Source organism: Malaclemys terrapin, chromosome 5 (genome assembly GCF_027887155.1).
Source record: "Malaclemys terrapin pileata isolate rMalTer1 chromosome 5, rMalTer1.hap1, whole genome shotgun sequence".
In the NCBI taxonomy this organism is placed as follows: Eukaryota; Metazoa; Chordata; order Testudines; family Emydidae; genus Malaclemys; species Malaclemys terrapin.
In genome coordinates, this window is record NC_071509.1 from 130,846,935 (window position 1) to 130,866,447 (window position 19,513).

At 42.9% G+C, this 19,513-nt stretch overlaps 1 protein-coding gene across 1 annotated transcript in view; it reads left to right on the forward strand.

The window, feature by feature from the left end:
• The window catches only part of CCDC158 (coiled-coil domain containing 158), a 56,589-nt gene that overhangs the window by 31,354 nt on the left and 5,722 nt on the right, over positions 1-19,513 (forward strand). Inside the window, exons 15-22 of the mRNA XM_054030372.1 lie at positions 366-524; positions 3,788-3,880; positions 5,513-5,641; positions 8,958-9,121; positions 10,919-10,978; positions 14,885-14,944; positions 18,166-18,233; positions 19,249-19,455. Coding sequence (XP_053886347.1) covers positions 366-524; positions 3,788-3,880; positions 5,513-5,641; positions 8,958-9,121; positions 10,919-10,978; positions 14,885-14,944; positions 18,166-18,233; positions 19,249-19,455 — 940 coding nt within the window. The remainder of the gene's footprint in view (positions 1-365; positions 525-3,787; positions 3,881-5,512; positions 5,642-8,957; positions 9,122-10,918; positions 10,979-14,884; positions 14,945-18,165; positions 18,234-19,248; positions 19,456-19,513) is intronic.

Genomic DNA, 19,513 nt, shown 5'->3' on the forward strand with positions numbered 1-19,513 from the left:
TAGTTTTGGATCTAGTCACTTGCATGGAATATGACAGTTGTTTCTTCGGTATTGGGCAATGGAAGAGCTTATAATAATGTGGAGCATAGTATGCTCATACACTCTCAAAGCTTCAAATTTCAGATATGAAATGGTTCAAGGCTCTGTGAGGTGACAGTCTAATGCTATAAGAGGTCACCTTCTTATTGTGAAAGCTCCTGTTTCTGCTTAGTATGATAGCTGAGCTTCTGGAAAGGTTCACTGAAATTTTTTTAAAGAATATAAACTACTTCAAGTCATAAAGCTCATAGACAACAGATGTGTATATTGTTAGCCATCCTAAACTGTTATCTCATTCACTTTGGTCTTGATCTCTACAAATGCAGGAGAAGCATTATCTGAAAGAAGAGAAAAATAAACTAAGCCAAGAACTGAGTTGTGTTGCAACAGAAAACAACAAGATGACTGGAGAGCTGGAGATCCTAAGGTCACAAGATCGACGTTTGAAAGAAAAGATTGCTAACATGGAGGCAGCTCTTGATAAGGTAGCTCGTGGTTCAGTCAGACTTTTCATTCCCCAAACTTTTCTGTACTATTTCCTGTGAAGAGAAGGGACTTTAAGAGATGACATCTGTTAAAACCTTGACCTGGACCTCGCGATAATACACTTCTGCTTTCTTTAACAGAAGCCTTAATTTAGCCCTAGCTGGCTCGGGAGATACAAGTTGCACCTCCTTGAGCTAGAAGGGAAGAATTCACCCCTAGGGAAGGGCAAGTGTGGTTTGCACGGCTATCTTCCGCTGAATGCTCTGTGGTCTGGACTCTGTAGGAGCGCTGCCAGAGAGACACTGAATCAGTATGTTCCTGGTGATCACCCTGGCCAGTATTGCCCATTTATGGAGGCTGCAGGCCTCCCAGTTCAGGGAGGATTGTAAGTACCTTGTGCTGTTCCAGTTGCTGTCTGGTTGAGCTTATCACAGCAGATCCTGCCCCCTGGGTCTAGACAGCACTCCAGCCTCCAGGTGAGGACCCAAAGAGCTATGTAAAACTAACTGTTGTTAGAGGTGGAGTTGGTAGTGACACCTATACTTAAAATTGCCTAACACTTCTGTCAAGGTTCCTTCCCCACTCTGAACGTTAGGGTACAGATGTGGGGGCCTGCATAAAAACTTCTAAGCTTAACTACCAGCTTAGATCTGCTTTTGCTGCCATCACCCAAACGATTTATGAGTTATTTGGGAAACTCTGTCTTCCCCCCAAAAACCTTTCCCTCTCTGGGTAGCCTTGGGAGACTCTTCCACCAATTCCCTAGTGAACATTGATCCAACCCCTTGGATCTTAAAACAAGGAAAAATCAATCAGGTTCTTAAAAAGAAGGCTTTTAATTAAAGAAAGAAAGGTAAAAATCATCTCTGTAAATCAGGATGGAAAATAACTTTACAGAGTAATCAGATTCAAAGAGCCCAGAGGAACCCCCTCTAGCCTTAAGTTCAAAGCTACAGCAAACAGAGATATACACTCTAGCAAAAGGTACATTTACAAGTTGAGAAAACAAAGATAAAACTAATAGCCTGGCTTGCCTTGCCTGGCTGTTACTTACAAGTTTGAAATATGAGAGACTTATTCAGAAAGATTTGGAGAGCATGGATTGATGTCTGGTCCCTCTTAGTCCCAAGAGCGAACAACCCCCAAAACAAAGAGCACAAACAAAACCCTTCCCCCCACCAAGATTTCAAAGTATCTTGTCCCCTTATTGGTCCTTTGGGTCAGGTGTCAGCCAGGTTACCTGAGCTTCTTAACTCTTTACAGGTAAAAGGATTTTGGAGTCTCTGGCCAGGAGGGATTTTATAGTATTGTACACAGGAGGGCTGTTACCCTTCCCTTTATAGTTAAGACAACTTCCCATTATAACATGGTTTTCTGTGGCTTTACAACTTTGCCATACTTTAACCATTCAGGCTGAAAGTTTCCATGCTGGGTTCTGCCTCAGGCTGAAGTTTTCAGGAGAGTTTCAGCTAGAACCGTTCATCCCTTTCTGAAAAAGATATTGTGGAAAAATAATGTGCTTTTCCCATGTTAAAAATTTTTTACAACCATTTCACGGAGGAGCTCAAGTGCCTCCATTCTGTGGAGCAAGGACTTGGAATTCGGCAGGGGGTTGCCTTGGGGCCCCAGATGTGCCTTTTCCTATCCCTGTGAAAAACACCCAAGCTGCACCAACCTATAAACCTTTGAAAAAAATCTCCATTTGCATATCTTCAGTATAGACTTGTTAGAGTTTGGCAGCTAAATTCCATCTGTACTGGCCATGCTCAACCTCTCACAGCGCCTATGTGCCAACCAGACTGTGCATGTGCCATCCCCATAAAACTCCATCTCAGGACTGCATGGGCCACCAGGGGGCACTGGGCACAGGAACTGAGAGCAGGTGGACCCTCCCTCATGTGCCACGAAGTCCCCCTCCCTCCAGGCATACAGGCAGCGTACAAGAGGTACATGCTTGACGCATATACAGAGGGGAAGAGAGCTAGGGGAAGAGAGCTAGTCCTAGTGAGGTGCGGAGAAGGAGTAGATTAGAACAAGGAGCCTGTGGGTGGACAGAGACTGGTTGGGCAAGGAGACTGAGACAGGGTGGTTGTTGGGGTGACTGGGATGAGGAGCCTAAGGAGGGAGACTCAGCCTGCGAGGGGGGGAAGACAGATTAGATGCAGAGCCAGTACCACAGGCATCCTTAATTCTGGCTGTTTCCTAAATTTGAGTGCTTGACTCTGCAACATTTATAATGTTAGCACAGCTTTGTTGTGTGTAACAGAACATACAGTAATAATATAGCCAACTAACAAAGGCACAGACACAATGAAGGCTGGTGCTGTCTGAAAGTGAGTGGGTGAAAACTATCTGTAAAAAGTACAGTCAGAGCCCATTTAAAGCAGAGGGTAAAGATCATAACAGTGGTCAGACAGGACAGATAGTGCCTATCTTACCTACCCTGGAGAGCCTCCACTGTATAGACATCATTACAGGTAATTGATCAACCTGCTGCTCATAAATTATTTCTGAGTTGAATGTTGAAATAGAAACTACCGTGCAAACAAGAGGCAGCTAAGTATGTGTATGAACACTGTATTCATCATGCTTCAGTGAGCATAGAGAGTCAACTGCCTTTTTGTCATGTGGCAATGGTAAAGAATGACAGAAAGAAACTCAGTTTCTTCTAACACTGAACAAGAAACTTTATTAGAATTATGAAAACACCCTCCCTAAAATGTCCCTGTCTCTGTCTGCTTCACAGTAGCGCTCGGGCTCAGAAACTTCCCCAGCTCCTGTTGCTTAGTTTCCTGCTACAGATTTAAAGAACCAGAATACGTATTATCATATCTGCATATATCACATTTTTCCACTATAAACAATCTTTAACAAGTTGTATTATTTAACAGAGTATAGATTCCAGACTTCACCCTGTCATCCATTTTAAAGCCTTGAGGAGGGCTTTGCACAGTTAATACACTTGGATTACCAAAGCCCATAGGTGTTCAGGATTCTTTCCAATAGGAATATCTCCTTTCACTAAGGTTGTTGTGTGGATATCATTGCTACGAGGGTCATATGGCAATTCAGATGCCTTTTGGAAGCTCTGCAGGGCCGGCATCTGGTCTTATATTTCTAGAAAGCACCTACCACACTGCTGGCACTATACAAATAAAAGATCTCTTTGTAGGGCCCCTTGTTCTTATTAGAGAGAAAGGATTAAAAACATTTAATAGAAAATAAAGAAAAGGTTAATTAAATCTCATATTCTCTCTTGCAGGCATCTATGCAATTTGCAGAATGTCAGTGCATAATCCAGTGTCAGGAGCAAGAAGCTATGCGCTTCAAACTACAACACGCTTTGGATATAAAAGTAAGTTCTTTATAGCTAATATGTGGACTGAAAAATTTAGGCATTTACTCTTGGTTCTAGTTTTAATACTACCCTCCTTTTACTTCAGCATATGCCCAAGGGTACTTATCTGATACCCTTAGCTCAGGTTTAATATCACCCCTTCACAAGTGGTGCCTTTGATATCACTTACTTGTAAAATACTATTCCATGTGAGTAAGGGTATCAGGGTCTGACTTTAAATGAATTAAAGCTGTAATGGGAATGCTTTGGCACCATGCTTCTGTGACAAGTCCTAAGACTTCTGTGATACTCCTGAAATTTTCTGGCAGTTTCAGGTGAATTAGAATTTGAGAGTTTTATTTAATTATATATGAAAATGAATAATGCACCCAGAACAGTAATAAGTTATTTAACTGGACATTAAAATATGGGACAATTTTGTTTTGTAGTGGCTCCTGTAGGATGGCCATCTTCTAAGCACTCCATCCTGGGTCACTTTACAGGCACACTGATCCCTTTAGCCCCCCGATTTGGAGGACCTGTAAGAACTGCACACAACTTTCACACAGCTGTCCCACCCTTTGCCCGTGGCTGGCTTAATAATAGGACGATTCTTTTCTAGGATAACATCACCCCTGCCTAGGGCTGATTTAGTAGCAGAAACAATTCCTTTCCATATTATCACCCCTGCCTAGGGCCACTTCAATAACAGAAATAGTTCTTAACCATCACAGGGTCCCAAAATAAAGCCCATCACCACATAAGAGTCCATACTAAGCTCTGGTGCCTTCCCTCATAGCCAGAGCTCTTATTCTGTCCCAGCTTGTCCTCCCAGTTCTTCCTAGCTGGAGCTTAGCCTTCCATCTCTTGCCTTTAGGCCCAGACTCCATCCAGGTTTCTCCACAGAAGCTGCCTGGTCCCTGGGCTTCTCTCTGTCACAGCTCCCTTGGCCTCAGGGCCTTCCCCACATGCGGTCTTTGCACACTCTGCAGTTTCTCTTTGCTATTCTATGCTCCCCCCACTGCAGCCTCCTTCTGCTCTTTACAGGGCAATCACCTTGTTCCCTCTCCTGTGTGACTCCTTCTATAATCAGGCCTGGCTCATCGGGTGAGCCACCATGTGGCAGCTCCTAAAAATCATTACCCTTGAGTGGTTCCCAGCTAGAAAACAGTTGTAACCACCACAGCAATACATGGAATTCTGAGCCCAAAGCAAACTGCTGGAAGTGTGTGTGACTAATGGGTTTAAAGGGGTTAACCTGTGTGTGCCTTGTAAAGTACATTATAGGACTACACGGGGCACCATATTTTATAGCATCAAACTGCCTGCTGCATTCAGGATTCCTTGCAGTCAGTGTGATCCTATTGTTTTTTACTCTGCATTGGAGGAACTCCAGTCATGGACCAGCCAAGATTTTCAAAAGTGACTATTGATTTTGGGTGCCTCCATTTTTGTGTTCCCAACCTGAGACAACCCTAAAGGGGTCTGAATTGAGGCCCTCAGAGTCACTAGTCACTTTTGAGAATCTTGGACCAAGGCCCCATTGTGCTACATACTATAAAAAACAGCCCACAAAGATGGCCCCCGTCCCAAAGGGTTTAGCCTGTACACCATTTTGTCTGCTTACACCTGACTACTGTTCTTCGGCAGGAACTGCAGGGCCCAGGATATACGTCAGGTTCTACTTCTTCTGGAAAGCCACGCCACATATCATTGCCACTTACTCATCCCCACGCTAACGTGCCATCTTCCCAAGCCTTTCAAGGCTTCATTCCTCACGTGAGTATTGGCTCTAGGGTGTGAAGTCAGCATGACACAGAGCTGTTCTGAAGTTCAAAAACAGATGTCATTTCCAGTGGGGGTTTTTCAAAGGGATTCTTACCTACCAGGATTAACTCATTTCCTATAATGTCTCATATTATGGACTTACTCCTTTTCTTTTTATTTAGCTAAGACTATCTTAGCAGTTGGAGAATAAAAACTAGCTTTTTAAAACAAATTTCCTTACCTGTGTCACTAATAACACTTTAAAATATTGAAACAAAGACTACATTGAAATACATTTGACTTTTCACCATTTATGGCGTGTGTTTTCTGTAACTCACTCAGCACAGACAGTGAGAAAAGACTAGTCAGAATTCCAGTTTCCAGCCAATTTCCTTTTCTGGTTCTCATGCACCAGTACAATCCTGCAATGTTTTCGTTGCAAATGCTGCAGGAGAATGTTTTAAAATTTCCTACCCATACAGGCTTTCTCTGATTTTTTTTCCTTTTAGTTTATGACAGCTTTTGTATTAATATTAGATTACGTAACCTTCCCCCCTTCTTTTTAAATACACCTAAATTATGGATTTAACCGAAGTCTTTAGAGAAAATAATGGAGAATTATTTTCTGCATTAGTTTTTATATGATTCTCCATATAGGACATGCCACAGCTCCCACCAAAGTAAATGGGAGTCTCCATTACCTTTGGTAGCAATTGGATCAAGCCCATGATCATTAACACACCACAGAGTGTGGGTTTGTCAGTCACTATGCGCACACCTTATTTTTTATCAGTAAATATGTATTGTGGGACCAATTCTGTTCTCACACAGATCCATTGACCTCAGTAGGAAGTGAACCTAATTAAGGCCCCATCAGCCCTCTGTGTGTGCTCATGGCATGCCCCCTCCATGCCCCTACAGATGCCACATGTAGGGAGGGGTGCAGGGTCAAAAGTTGCAGACTGTCCCCACCAATCCCCTGGGGAAATATAAGATACTGCAGATAAAATCTACAGTATTTTTTTCTGCTTTGCTCTTTGTGTTTTGGAAATTCACATTTCCTACAAGGACAGCTGTGGCTCGGGGGAGTCCCAAATAGCACAGCTCCTGCAGGAGCTAAACTAGTGCCCAGGGATTTATGGGAGTGGGTAGCAGGCAGCAATGCTGAGGAAAGGGCCCTGTGCCCAGCCTTTCCCTTCCCTTGTGTGAGAATAACCTTCCTAGAGGGTGTGGCCAGGTGAGGACAGAATTGGACCTTGTATATTTACAGTACTGTATGTTCAGCTTTATCTTTGCCGGGTCCAGTGTAAACCAAATGCCGACATTTAACTTGAGCATACTAATGCACCATTGAGAGAACTTTAGTAACTCCAGTGCAAAAGGTTTTTATTGCTTTCTCAGAAAAGAAATGGTTTGATCACTCTACAGCATTGCTAGTTTCTCTTTCACACAGCAGAGAAAACGTCACTAAATGATGGCCATAATTTTGCGGCTCAGGCATGTTTGTGTACTTTAGCCTATGAATTGTCTATTTGCTCTGTCCATTGACTGTCTGCATAAACTGTTACCTATCTCTGAGTTTTCTGAGAACAGACAAAGCAGCTAGGAAATTATAAAAAAGCTTTGACCAAAGTTTTCCTTATATCACTTGGAGACATGCACTAAAAAAGTTTCAGTTACCAACTAACTTCACTTTCTAATGTGTCCCTTTTTCTGTATATACAGCATGTGAGCAAAACGTATCAATTGTGTGACTCCAATGAAATCAGTGGAGTCACAGCAAGGATGCAGTTGGCCTTGCTGGGTATGTCTACACTGCAATTTAAAACCCACTGTGGGCCAGTGCCAGCTGACTCTGGCTCAGGGGCTGTTTAATTGCAGTGTAGATGTCCAGGCTCAAGCCGGAGCCTGGGCTCTGGGACCTTCCCCCCCTCGTGGGGTCCCAGAGCTCGGGCTCCAGCCCAAGCCCAAATCTCTACACTGCAATTAAACAGTCCCACAAGCCCAACCCCCGTGAGCCCACGCCAGCTGGCACAGGCCAGACATGGGTGTCCAATTGTAGTGTAGACATACCCATTGTAAGCACCACCTATTAAGATTGCCTGACACTTCCCATTATAATATCCTATTATTAGATGCTTATAACTTTGCCAACATTTAATCATTTGGGCTGACATTTTTTTATATCGGGTGTCTGTTTCAAGATGACTTTAAGAAAGAAAAACCCATTTCAGCCAGAACGGTTTAACCATTTCCAAGAATGAAGTTAGAGAAAAGTGCATTGTTTTGCCCATGTTAAAAAGAATTCTGGCAATCTTTTCTTTGAGGAGCTCAAGCACTCTAATAGTGCAGTCCTCATTTTCTGGGTGCCTGACTTGAGCCCACGGGTCTTGATTTGCAAAATTGCTGAGCATTCACAGCCGCAACTGAAGTCAATCCGAGTTGTGCTTCAAACAGATAGTGTTATATAATGCTAAGTAATCTGAAAAATCAGGTTCTAGGGGTCTGAGATTGGGCACTCAAAATTAGTGGACACTTTTGACCTCAAAATCCCTGTGCCTCTGTTCCCCATCTGTAAAATGGGAGTAATACCAGCCCCTCATTTCACAGGCGGTGTTGTGATAATGAATCCATTTGTGTTTGTGAATAATCAGATACTGTCGTGAGGAGCACCAGAAGAAAGCTGATGAGGAAATTAATAATTCTCTGTTCAAAGCCGGGTTTGAATAGGGTTCACTAAATAAGGCCTAGGGCCACCCATTGCACAATCGGGAGAAAACAAAATATTGAATTTAATAAAATTTAATAAATACTGAATGTAACTTAATTTTCATTGAGTGAGGACTGTGCACCATGTACGCTGAATGAGATGGAGGTCCTGTGGAAAATATAGTATGTGATCATGTAATTAAAGACTGCTTTACAATGCATATGCACCAGGGGGGCTGAATTAAGGTTGCATTTCCTAACTTTTGAGTGCTTAACTTTGCAACCTTAATAATGTTTTTTGAACATAGTATTTGTATATGTATATAAAAATGTACATCTATATCCAGTACCGTGTATAATCATGTTATGATTTTCTTTACAATATTCTGAAAGAGAGAGAGTTTATTAACTTACATAGTATATTCACCTCTTATAAAGTATTTTGATAATGATCAAATTTTCATGGTCAAACCTCTAGATAGCTTCCACTAAAATAGAGTTAAAAAATCTAATAACTAAGAACAAAAGAGAAATGTCTGTCTTTAGCTGGGTATATATAGGTTATGGAAAGCAAAATGCCATTTTAAACATTTCTTTTATAAATGAATATTTAATTCAGATGCCACCCAAGCCAGGCATTGTGAAGGAGGACCCACTGCGAGATTTAAAGCGGCTTCTCCAGGAATTAAGAAGTACGATTGATGAGATCCCCTCCATGGTTCTCAGTAAGAGTGACAGCGATGGCAGGAGAGAGTTACCTTTATCCACCTTGAGAAATACAATGTAAGAAAAGTGTAAAGTACTCTGGACATATATAGCCTTCGGAAACTAAAATCTGGCCACTCAAGTGCTTTGGGGGTAGTGCAGGATACAGTTGTACAGGAAACCTGGATTTAGGAGTCGACTCAAGGTATCCAGAGAGATTAGCCATATTGCTCATGCAACAGCCCTTATTGATAAGCTGTTTTCTGGGAGAGGAATAGTGGTTGCTTATAAGAGTGCAGAAGGAGAACGGTGGCCCAAATTAAAAAGATCGGCAAGGTATCTGCGCCATGGTCTAATGAATCCATATCACAGGCTGAGGATGGTATATGGCTATGATGGTAGTGGAACTAGAAAATGACTGCATCATTTGCACCCCCGTGATGTCTTGTTTATTTACTTTCCATCTAAGCATTTCAGATGTTATGATCATTTGTGAATCCCCTTCTGCTGTATTATGGAAGTATCCTGTCATGTGGGAGACAGGCGAATGGTTTCTCTTAGCACACTAAAATGACTTCATAGATCATGTTAAACAAAATATCAAAACCAGCATCACTTGTAAAAGCCTGATGCTCCGGATCCAGAAATAGAGAGTTTGTAAAGATTAACATCATTCATGACTTTGCATTAGAATATATTCTTTATTTCAAGAATGATTTATCTCCCATTGTATGTAAAATTGGGGCTTTGTCAGATCAGTCTCATATACCAAACACGCTTTTACTGTTTTGGCTGAGTAGCTGTTTTTTACTGAACCAGAAATCAGCATCAAACCTTTTGAGAGTCTCGACAGTCATAACGAGGGCCCTACCGAATGCATGGTTCATTTTGGTCAATTTCACGGTCATAGGATTTTAAACATTTTAAATTTCATGATTTCAACTATTTAAATCTGAAATGTCACGGTGTTGTAATTGTACAGGTCCTGACCCCAAAAGGAGTTGGGGGGGCGCAAGGTTATTGTAGGGCAGTTGCAGTTCTGCTACACTTACTTCTGTGCTGCTGCTGGCGGCGTTGCTGCTTTCAGAGCTGGGCAGCTGGACAGCGGCGGCTGCTGGCTGGGAGCCCAGTTCTGAAGGAAGAGTCAGCACCAGCGCAGAAGTAAGGATGGCATGGTTTGGTATTGCCACCCTTACTTCTGTACTGCTGCTGGCAGGGCACTGCCTTCATAGCCGGGCACCCAGCCAACAGCTGCCACTCTCTGGCCGCCCAACTCTGAAGGCAGCGTAGAAGAAAGGGTGACAATACAACCCCCAGCAACTCCCTTTTGGGTCAGAACCCCCAATTTGAGAAATCCCCCTGAAATCTATATAGTATAGGGTAAAATCACACAGAAGATGAGATTCACAGGGGGAGACCAGATTTCATGGTCTGTGATGTGTTTTTCACGGTCATGAATTTGGTAGGGCCCTAGTCATAACAAGAGAAGAATGTTTCAGAACACAGGGCAATCAACACTGCTGAATTGCCAATGTCTGGATTATAATGATTGTCTGTATTATATCTTTATGATGGAAGTGAGATAAGCCATTGTTTTCTGTGTTGCTAATTTAGCCGTGAGTTCAAGAAATGGTTTTCAACGTCTAGCAAAAGGACTGGTGAATCTTTGACATTTTGTAAGAAACAGTTTCTTTGGAAAGATTTGCCTACTGTTTTCTCTCTCCTGTGTGATACTGTGTTCCCCGTGTGAGTTGACATGAGGACTGGAGAATCCTTTCCAGAACTAATTATCCCTCAGAAAATGACTATATCTGCCAATCCTCATGGTAGTGCTTTTCTTGATATTGTTAACTGTGGTACATTTTTCCCATACAGAGATGCTGCAAGTAGAGAATCTGCTGTCACATGCAGCGTGCGACAGGATATATACAGCAAGTAAGAAACGTTGTCATTTGACCAAGAATGTCCCAGACTTTTACCAATAATCTGGGAATTAGTCTACTTGTTTCTCTGGAGGATGTTAAATAGAAGTTACTAAAGCTAAACATTTTAAAATCAGTAGGTCCAGATAACTTGCTTCCAAGAAGTTCAAAAGACCTGGCTGATAAGCTCACTGAACCATTCATATTGGTTTTCAATAAGTCTTGGAACAATGAGGAAGTTCCAGAAGACTAAAGGAAAGCTAATGTTGTGCCAATTTTTAAAAAGGGTAAACGAGATGATCCAGGTAATTATAGGCTTGGTAGCCTGACATCAATCCCAGGCAAGATAATGGAGCAGCTGACATGGAACTTAATTAAAAAATGAGAGAGTAATGTAATTTATGCCAATCAACATGGTTTTATAGAAAATAGATCCTGTCAAACTAGCTTGATTTTTTTATGAGAATATACATTTGTTTGATAAAGGTAATAGTGTTAACCTCATAGACTTCTCTAAGATGTTTGACTTGGTACTGCGTTATATTTTTATGAAAAAAACAGAACCATATAAGATTAACATGGCACACATTAAATGGATTAAACTGGATAACTGATAGGTCTTAGAATGTAACTGTAAATGGGGAATTGTTATCAAGCAGGTGTGTTTCCTGTGGGGGTCTCAGAGGGATCAGTTCTTGGCCCTGTGGTATTTAACTTTGTCAATGACCTGGAAAAAAACATAAAATCATCACTGATAAATTTTGCAAATGAAACAAAAATTGGAGGAGTGGTAAATAATGAAGAGTACAGGTCACTGATTCACAGTGATCTGGATTGCTTGGAAAACGGCACAAACAAACAATGTGTGTTTTAATACAGCTAAAGTATACGTCTGTGTATGGCACAGGTCCAACCGCTGCTGGAATGCCGTGTCCAGTTCTGGTGCCCACAATTCAAGAAGGATGTAGATAAATTGGAGAGTGTTCAGAAAAGAGCCAAGAGAATCATTAAAGGCTTAGAAAACCTGCCTTGTAGTGATAGACTCAAGGAACTCCATCTGTTTAGCTTAACAAAGAGATGGTTAAAGGATGACTTGATTCAGTACCTACATGGGGAACAAATATTTAATCATGAGCTTTTCAATCTAGCAGAGAAAGGTACAACATGATCCAATGGCTGGAAGCTGAAGCTAGACAAATTCAGACTGAAAATAAGGTGTACATTTTTAATTATGAGAGTAATTAACCATTCGAACAATTTACCAATGGTGGATTCTGTATCACTGACCATTTTAAACTCAAGATTGGATGTTTTTCTAAAAGATTCATTCTAGAAATTATTTTGGGAAAGTCTATGGCCTGTGTTATACCTAGATGTCCACAGAGGTCTCTTCTGGCCTGGGAATCCCTGAATGCAGTAAAACCAGAGGGACTAGCTTTTGGGAAACAATGGCAGTAGAGTTGATTAGCAAGGTAGGTTTTAAGGTGGTGAGGAAAATCCCTGGTATTGTGTTCCAGGTGACTGGAAGTTCTTTTAATATCAAAGCACTGAGATACATTAGCATGATACATATCTGTGAGCTCTATTGATCAGGTCTGTACCTCATAGGTATTCATACAATACTAATTAAACTCCCCAAACCCTTTTCCAATATGCTCCAGGCGCAGTGCAAAGCCTGCAATCTCTTTTTTGATTGTTTCAAACCCCAATAAAGAATCTGAAGGTGTCATCCTCAGGACGTTACAGAAATCCCTGGGAGTGCATGTGGCTCCTTTTCTAGAAAAGTTACATTAATTGAATACAGAGCTTTCGCTAAAAGAAAGAAAAAGGGCATATGGACAGATGGAACAATATGCTTCTCTCCAGCTGGGACGGAACTGACTTGTTGAAGATTTGGATTGCAGGAAAGCTTTTATTTATATGGATGGTTTTCTCCTCCAGGGTCTTGATGGAGAGGAGGTGGTGCTTTATGAGTAAAATACCTGATAGAATGGGCTTGCGGCCTGGAAGCGATCACGGTAGCAGAGCTGGTGATGGCAAGGGAGTGTTTCTGTGAAGCTCCAAAATTAAATCAACCAACATTTGCTTCTCTAGGTCACAGCCAAGAAACCTCCCAAACCTGACACTTTAAATCAATCCGTGTCCTTGGTAGGTTCTGGAAATTGATCCAGATGCGTGGTCCGCAATCTAACCCTACACTTCTGTGCAATAAGAACTTTACAGTGGCTGATACGTGAGACCAGATTGGGAAAAGGCAGGAATTCATACTATGGGAGTTGTAATCCATGGGAGTTATCGGATATCATTGGATGAAATATGAGCTGAATACAGTAGACTCCACTGCATAGTACCTTTCCTTCATGCTCTCTGGGCTGTGCCCTGCCCTGGCACTGGGGGCCCAGGCTCCGCATGTCGCCATGCCCCAACTCCCTATACAAAGCCCTGGCTGCAGGCAGGTTTGTGAGGCTGTAACCAGGGAAGGAAGCGCTGAGAAATACCAAGTTCAGGGATGGAACCTATTAATAGTTTCCAAAGCAGCTATTGTGAAAAATCAGTCCGTGCTGTAACCTTGCTGACAATGAGAAGGACAGTGGGTTCCATACTCTATCACTATCCGCCCACAAAGCCCTGAGAGGTAGCTACATGTGGAAAGAGGAAATGTTAAGGGTGCCTGTAAGCAGTTGACTTCACCATCATAGCACTTCTGGCATCAGGTCAAGGCCCTGCGGGGTCTTCACCTCTAGTGCCCCCATCGGTCATCTCTTTGGCCCTGCAGTGGCCTGATTCTGTCTGTGAGTCAGCTCTCCGACTAAGTCCTTTCTAGTCCAGACCCCTTCCAGGATGACAGAAGTACAACTAAAGACCGAAAATGTCCCAACATCAGAGATCCTGCTTCCCTCACTTGGGCTACTCCTCATCCCAGCCTTTAGGCTCAGTCCTCAGCCTCATCCTGGACTCAGTAGTCTTATGTTGGGGTTGTACACCTCTTCCTCAGGTCTTGAAGGTGGGCTCTAGCCCAGAGACCCCATATTAAACAGCCTTAACCTCAAAGGCCCTGGTGCTGCTTCCCTGTGGCCTGTGCTTAACACAGCCTCTCTGCTGGTTCCCAGGCCTCTGGCTTCTCCATAGGTCCTCCCAGTTCCTGTTTGCTCTGCCAGAATGCCAGCCCCCTCCAGGACTGCCTCTCTGTACCTTTCCCCTTTTCTAGGCCCCGCCACAGGGATTAATTCTGTCCCTATTGCCTTCTTCGGTCTGTTTTCCCCTGGCTCAGCCTAGGTCGTCCCTAACTGAGTTCTCCATCCTCCTTATCGAGTCTCTTCCTGACCCTTTCACAGCTGGGGTCACTAGGTATAATTAAGTTGCCAAATCAGGACCAGCTGACAGATAGCTGCTAGATCACTGGCATGGTTGAGCCCAAGGGTATGTCTACACTGCAATAGGGAGCATGCTTCCCAGCACGGGTGGGTAGACATGGGAGCTCTGCTCAAACTAGCATACTAAAAATGGCAGTGTGGCCAGGGTGACGCAGGTGATGGTTTGGGCTACCTGCCCAAGTATGGATCCAGAAGGTCAGGTAGGTTTGGACTTGGGTGCCTCGCCCGAGCTGCTGTCCATGCCGCTGTGGCCACACTGCTGTTTTTAGCATGCTAGCTCAAGCAGAGCTAGCTTCTCTGTCTATCCCCACTGGGAAGCTCATCCCAGCTGCAGTGTAGACCTAGCCACAAAGGGCAGCCAACCTGTGACAGTCCCCCAACTTCCGTTATAATGTGTAAACGTCTGGATGAATGCAGATAACATTTTAGCAATTTTTTCTTCATATCCGGATGTGTACTGCTGCATCTTGGGAATCCTGGGAAATCTAGCAATCCCGATGGTAATGCTTCATGGGTTTCTAACTGGCCTATGTCTTTTCATAAAGAGATGCTGCCGTGAGAGACTCCACTCCGGAAGGCAGCTTGGGGCAGGATACTTTCAGCAGGTGAGAAGAGATGTCACTTCACTGAACTCCTTGTGTGTAACCCCAACACCATCAGAGCATGCATGTTGATCTCACTATCTCTTTGTTATGTATTTTCTAGGATGTGAAGGATTTGTTAAACTGAGTTATTCCTGTGCTTTTCAATGCTGTATTCTTTGTGAAGCACTGTCAGGATGCTTCTTAGAAAGAGCGTAACAAATATGATCAGGCCAAATCAGTGCTGGTTCAACCCCACTAAAATCAGTGCTACCACACCAAGAATAAATGAGTCCCATTAAAGCCTGTGTGGAATTATGAAGTTGCTGCAATGATATTTAAACGATGGTTGTTAGTGAGGACTAGCGGCTCCTCATGGTGATTCTGCTGTAGAAATAGGCCCCAAAAGTGCTTGTTGTAGACGTAAAATGGCAGGCACTAATGACCTGAATTTCAGATATGCTACAAATCCCATTTAAATCAGCAGGAGCTCTGCCTCTCTGAAAATCAGAGCATTAGTACGTTAGCACCGAGACACAGAAAGCCAGGAAACTGGGGGAATCCAGAAATCATGAACCAATTTCATATTTCCAGAAATCCATTTAGGGCCAGATTCTGATATCCCTCCTCATGTTAGGTGATACGTTACTCGACAAGTGGTCCCGTTGACTTAAAATGGGACTGTTTGCAGAGTAAGGTACTATTCAGCATGACATAGGACATTGGAATCTAGCCCTAAATCATAGCTGAGAGAAAAAACAATGAAGGAACTTTCCTTTCAAATAACGTTCTTGAATAATATTATCAGATAGCAAGGTTATCTGATCTAGTTTTCCAGACACTGGTTGGAAGGTATGTACCAGTCCTTCTTACCACACCATTTGCTAAACAAACCCCTTATTTTTCAGTTGACATTAGTAATACAGTAAATCAGTTCTCAATCTATACACTGAATCATCCTATGAAATGACTGATGCAATCATCTGCTTTCTGTGTTCTAATATTCACCATGCATTGCCACTGAATTAAAACTCTCAGTGCTGATTTATAGGCTATGTTTTTATCTTTGTAAAGCCTTCCGGCCAGATTCATCAACCCATTTTCTGTGACAAAGCAGTAGTTTTCCCTCCATTTTTCCTTTTTTGCTGCCATAAAATAACCTGTCTTTGTCAAAAGGTCAAGAGAAAATAACTAGCAGTAGGTTATTATTTGATAAAATGATCAGTGAATATAAATATGCATGAGTACAAAAAAAACCCAGCCACTTTGTTGTTTTTAATGTGCGTATTGCAATTGAACTGCTACATATCTATACTTCATGTAACCCCAACATCAGAGCATGCATTTTGATCTCACTGTCTCGTAGCATGCTACCTGCCTTATTACTTAGTAAGATAACATTTCTCAAACAAGGAAGAATCAAAAGCAGGAAAGCATACCTAGATGTGAACCTGAACAGTTCTATATCAAATACACTGTGCCACAGACAGCCAGGAGTAAATCCAGGGCTGTTACACCAGGAATGCATGTAGCCCACCACTGTGTATAGTAAATTTATCTTAAACAGAATGCTTGTCATTACTGCTTACATAGAACATTATGACACACGTATGGAACCGCCACCAGTGTTACGTTGTCCTTTCATAAAATGTATGCCTGAATTAAAATAACTACTGCATGTACTATTTATACACTAGCACTGTTACATGGAAAAGGATGACTACTCAAATGCTGCCAATAGCCAAAGCACTGAAGTAGCTGGTGCATAAATGTTGAAATAAGCTTTTCATGTCAATGTTTTGTTGTGTTAGCATCATCACCTATTTATGTCACTCTGCTGGAGTTATACTCCTTTAGCCTCAGTGCAATCCTCCCCACTAACAGTATGAATTCTACAGCAAGATTACTGCACAGCTCTGGTAATTGTATTTCCGACTGGGTATAACCCTAAAGTCCGCAGTAAGACCCTGCTCCTGCAATTTGTTTTGTGTGGGCAGACTCCCTGTACCCAGGCAAAGCTCCAGCCAATCTAATGAAGCTCCATTGTAGACCAACCCCTATCTTTGCCTGACTTCAGCAGGGCCCTCATGGGCACAGAAGTCAGTCCACATGGAACCCACTGCAAGATCAGCACCTTAGTCTTTACTCCATCCTTATGCAGGCAAAACTCTCCCTAGGAATTAAGACTGGAGTAAAACCTAAGCAAGGACTTCAAGGTTTAGCCCACTGGTTACTCTCGAGGTAGAGCTTGTGTGATGTGTTTTCCTTACTATTCTATTTGCTTTGTTTCCGTTCTGTGGACTGACTGCAATTATATATGTTAACCCTTTTATATAACATACTACACCCAGTATTCTAAAGATATGAACCTATATGAAAGTCAGAAATCCCCATATTGTACAAGAGCATGATCCAGAGCCCATGGATGTCAGTGGAAAAACTTAAATTGATCTCAGCTGGCACTAAGCACGCAAATTGTGGTACTAGCATAGCTGGGGCCTGCAGCTTTAAGTTGCAGTCAAGTCATCAGTAGAGACTCTCGGATACTATGTTTATGGAGGACACGTAAACAGGGCCAGCGCAACCCATTAGGCGCCACGGTCACCTAAGGCACTAACATTTGGTGGGCGGCGACCGCGGCGACCAGATCTTCGCCTGCCCCAGTCATCAGCGGTATTTCGGGGGCGGGACCTTCCGCCGCCTCTGTCGGGGGCGGTATTTCAGGGGCGGGACCTTCCGCCGCCTAGGGCAGCAAGAAAGCTGGTGGCGCTCCTGCATGTAAATATCTATATGGGGCAGCTCACTGAATGTGGTACATTTTGACATCTCCCAGCACCGTAGGCATCCCCTCCTCTCCAGCCAACATCGCCCTCTGCTGGGCTACACTTTCTCACGCCCCAGCGTTCCTCTGTGGGAAGAGAGGTTGTGGCCACATTACAGCTTTCCCCAGTGATGGACTGACCTACACCCAGGCATGAGGCTGGACCATTAGCTTTAACATTATGCTAAAAATTGCATGAGAATTAAATGCCTGAGCACAAGAATGCCGTAATGGTTCTTTCATCCCTCGAAGTAAGCCCATTTGAACCCTGTATACACCATTTACCTTTCATGTATGTGTATGAGAGTTCTAGAATGCATGCAAACTCTTCACTTTCTCATTGTGGGCATTACTCTACTCTAGCGAAATCTCAGCCTGGCACTTTCAGAATGGAATGCTAGTCTTGCCATTATTTTGCTTGCAGGGAGCCTTTAACTTTACATGTTTCGGATCTTGAGGACCAAACTGCTACCTTGTCTTTCGCACCCACTGGTGAGTTTTCACTGGCTGCACTAAAGAATGCATGTTTCAAGTAGGCATGGCTTGGCACAGAGCAGAATTGTATAGAGACAGGAAACAAGTGTATTTTCATAGGTAAGTTTTACAAGTGTCTCTTAGCAGGAACCTTTTACAAAATCTCTAAAGCACTTAGCACAGTGCTGCATCATATGCGTTTGATTGTTCATAGCTCAGCTCTTGAGAGTGACATCAGCACATGTACTAAGAATTGAAAAGACGAGGAGGGCTTTCCAGTTAGCTATTTTCCCAGTTCTAGAGCGAGTTCAGCAAATGACCATGTTTATTATGGTTTTCCCCATGAATATCTTCCACTTGACAAAATAAATTTCCATAACAGGTATTTGTTAACAGTAGTGGTCTTACCTAATTACAAAGCAACATTTTCAAACTTGAGTGCCTCCATTTAGGCTTCTAATTCCATATTTGGGTAACTAAATAAGTGACCTGATTTTCAGAGGTGCTGAGTAGTGGCACCTCCCATTGACTTCATTTGGAGTAAGGGATACTCAGCCCCTCTTACAATCAGGTCATTTTTATTTAGATGCCTCCATATACATTTTGGGCACCCAACTTTGAAAATATTGTCCTAAGCCTTCTCCTAAGTAGCTAGACAGAAGGTAAAGCAAGAACTGGGTTGGTGAGCAACCTTGAAACTCGTGTCTGAATTGTTGAAAATCAGGTGCTTCTCCAAGGGTGCCAGACACAGGTAGTCAGCAGAAATACACTTGGCCATACTCCTCTAGGGAAAAGGTACAAGCTATCTTCCAGTTGACAATCCATGCATCAATACTGCACGGGACTTGCAAAGAAGTTATACTCTGTTCTCTTAGATAGAGGGCAGGTGCTGCCGTGTTGGCTGCTGATGGAAAATGGGAAGGATCAAAGAATGCAATGGGGAGAACAGGGTTATGAAATGATTGCATAGCAGTACTCACATTAACGGTAGAATATGAGCATTTATTCAAATTGCACTGTGTCAATTTTCTAGCAAGTCAATCCATCTTCACTGCTGCTCCTCGTTATGCCTCTTCCCCAAAGAAGTTCTCCCAGGAGGAGAGATACAAAGATAGGTCTCCAGTGCACTCACTGTTAACCGCTCCGCTAGATGACCTGAAGGCGGTCCCTAGTACCTCAGCGGACCATAGAGCATCTTTGAGGAAGAGTAGCTCACCAGAAGCTACAACTGCCTGGAAAAGTAAGTATGGCCCCTTCTTCCAATCAGGAGGACTCTGCTGGCTTTTCTCTCTCCCCTG